The sequence below is a fragment of the Glycine soja genome, chromosome 13 (assembly GCF_004193775.1).
Source record: "Glycine soja cultivar W05 chromosome 13, ASM419377v2, whole genome shotgun sequence".
Classification (NCBI taxonomy): domain Eukaryota; kingdom Viridiplantae; phylum Streptophyta; class Magnoliopsida; order Fabales; family Fabaceae; genus Glycine; species Glycine soja.
Window position 1 is genome coordinate 19,502,061 of NC_041014.1, and position 1,389 is coordinate 19,503,449.

General features: G+C 39.4%; 1 protein-coding gene across 1 annotated transcript; it reads right to left on the reverse strand.

The window, feature by feature from the left end:
- LOC114380905 lies at positions 1-1,389 on the reverse strand. The gene has a single exon (XM_028340022.1). It carries the CDS (start codon positions 932-934, stop codon positions 305-307), a length of 630 nt encoding a protein of 209 aa, XP_028195823.1. The 5' UTR covers positions 935-1,389; the 3' UTR covers positions 1-304.

Sequence of the window (1,389 nt, forward strand, 5' to 3'; positions counted from 1 at the left end):
TGAAGAAACCAAAACCAATTTTGCCAATTTCTTAGCACAAATCCTGCCACTTTTACAAAGAAACCTCAATTGTAGGTTCTTTTGGTTAATTTTGGAACACATACAAGCATGGATCTATAAACTATTCTCTGATATATTGTATACAATATAACTAGAATATTCTGCACCATCTCCTTTTGAGATGCTACAGGAAATCAAACAGCACGAAAACTAAAAACATGCCATTTAGATCATATCTGATATAAAATTTTCAAGTGACAGAGAAAAAAAAGAAGAGTTTTGCTTCTTCTTATCTGATCACCCCTCAAACACTTGTAAGCTGAGGATGATGTCTTGAATGGTGAATCTGTTGAAGCTGCAAACTCTTCAATGCAGCCCCACCTGATCTTCTTTTCCAAAGATTATCCACTTGTCTTTCTTCCTCTGGCTTCTGCACTCTCTTGATCACAGGTAGAGGAGGATCCATATTTTCAATGCTTATGGGAACAACATTCTCATTTCTACTACTCCTGTGCTTGTGGTTCCTTGGCACATTTGTGCTATTCACCGTCCCTCGCGGCCTACTTCCACAGCTGGAGGCAGTAGGAGCAGTAGCAGCATTGATGGTGCTTGTGCCTAAGTTTTTCCCCGAGAAGAGTTTTTTGAGCTTGGAATACTTAACACTAGGGGAAATGGAGATGTTGTTGGCGGTGTTACTTTTGGTGGTGAGTAGTCCAACTATTTTGTTGTGCCTCTTCACCTGACCCATGCAACCAATTCTTGGGGACAAAGGGTCATTGGAGAAGGATCCTGGTGGGTCTCTCCACTGTGGAAGACTCACATCTTTGATTGATGGCCTTGAACATAGCATTGGCAGGAATGTGCTTCTGTGATGGATATGCAGGTTCTGATGGTAAAAGTAATGATGGGGATGGTGATGATTTTCACTGCTCATGTTTCTCAAGATGATGATATGGGGTACACCAAAGACGTGAATGAATTTTGCTAAGATGTGAATGGATTTGCTAAGTGTGTGTAATTTTGTGCTTGCCAAATATACAAGAAGATGATCATGTGTGGTTTAACTTGTGACTTTGAGCTTGCCAAATATACAAGAAGATGATCATGTGTGTAATTTTGTGACCCTTTTTACTTGGTCCTCTAGAGTAAAGAAATAAATAACAATTAGCAAGATGACAAAGTGGAATAGAAGAAATCATTGCAGAGAAGGAGCCTCATCGAAGACAGGTAAACACAACAAACGAAGAGAACCAGGACAATTATGGACCATTGTTTTGATTTTATCTGGGGTTTAAGGCAGATCAGGATTTGTTTATGTGATTAAGCTCTTTAATACAAATTTAGGAGAGGAAAAGGACTAATGAGTTTGACTTGCATCCTTGTGTGTGT

Bases quoted from the DNA above. Each gene is read 5' to 3' on its own strand.
- LOC114380905 (XM_028340022.1), bottom strand. From the start codon at position 934: ATGAGCAGTGAAAATCATCACCATCCCCATCATTACTTTTACCATCAG.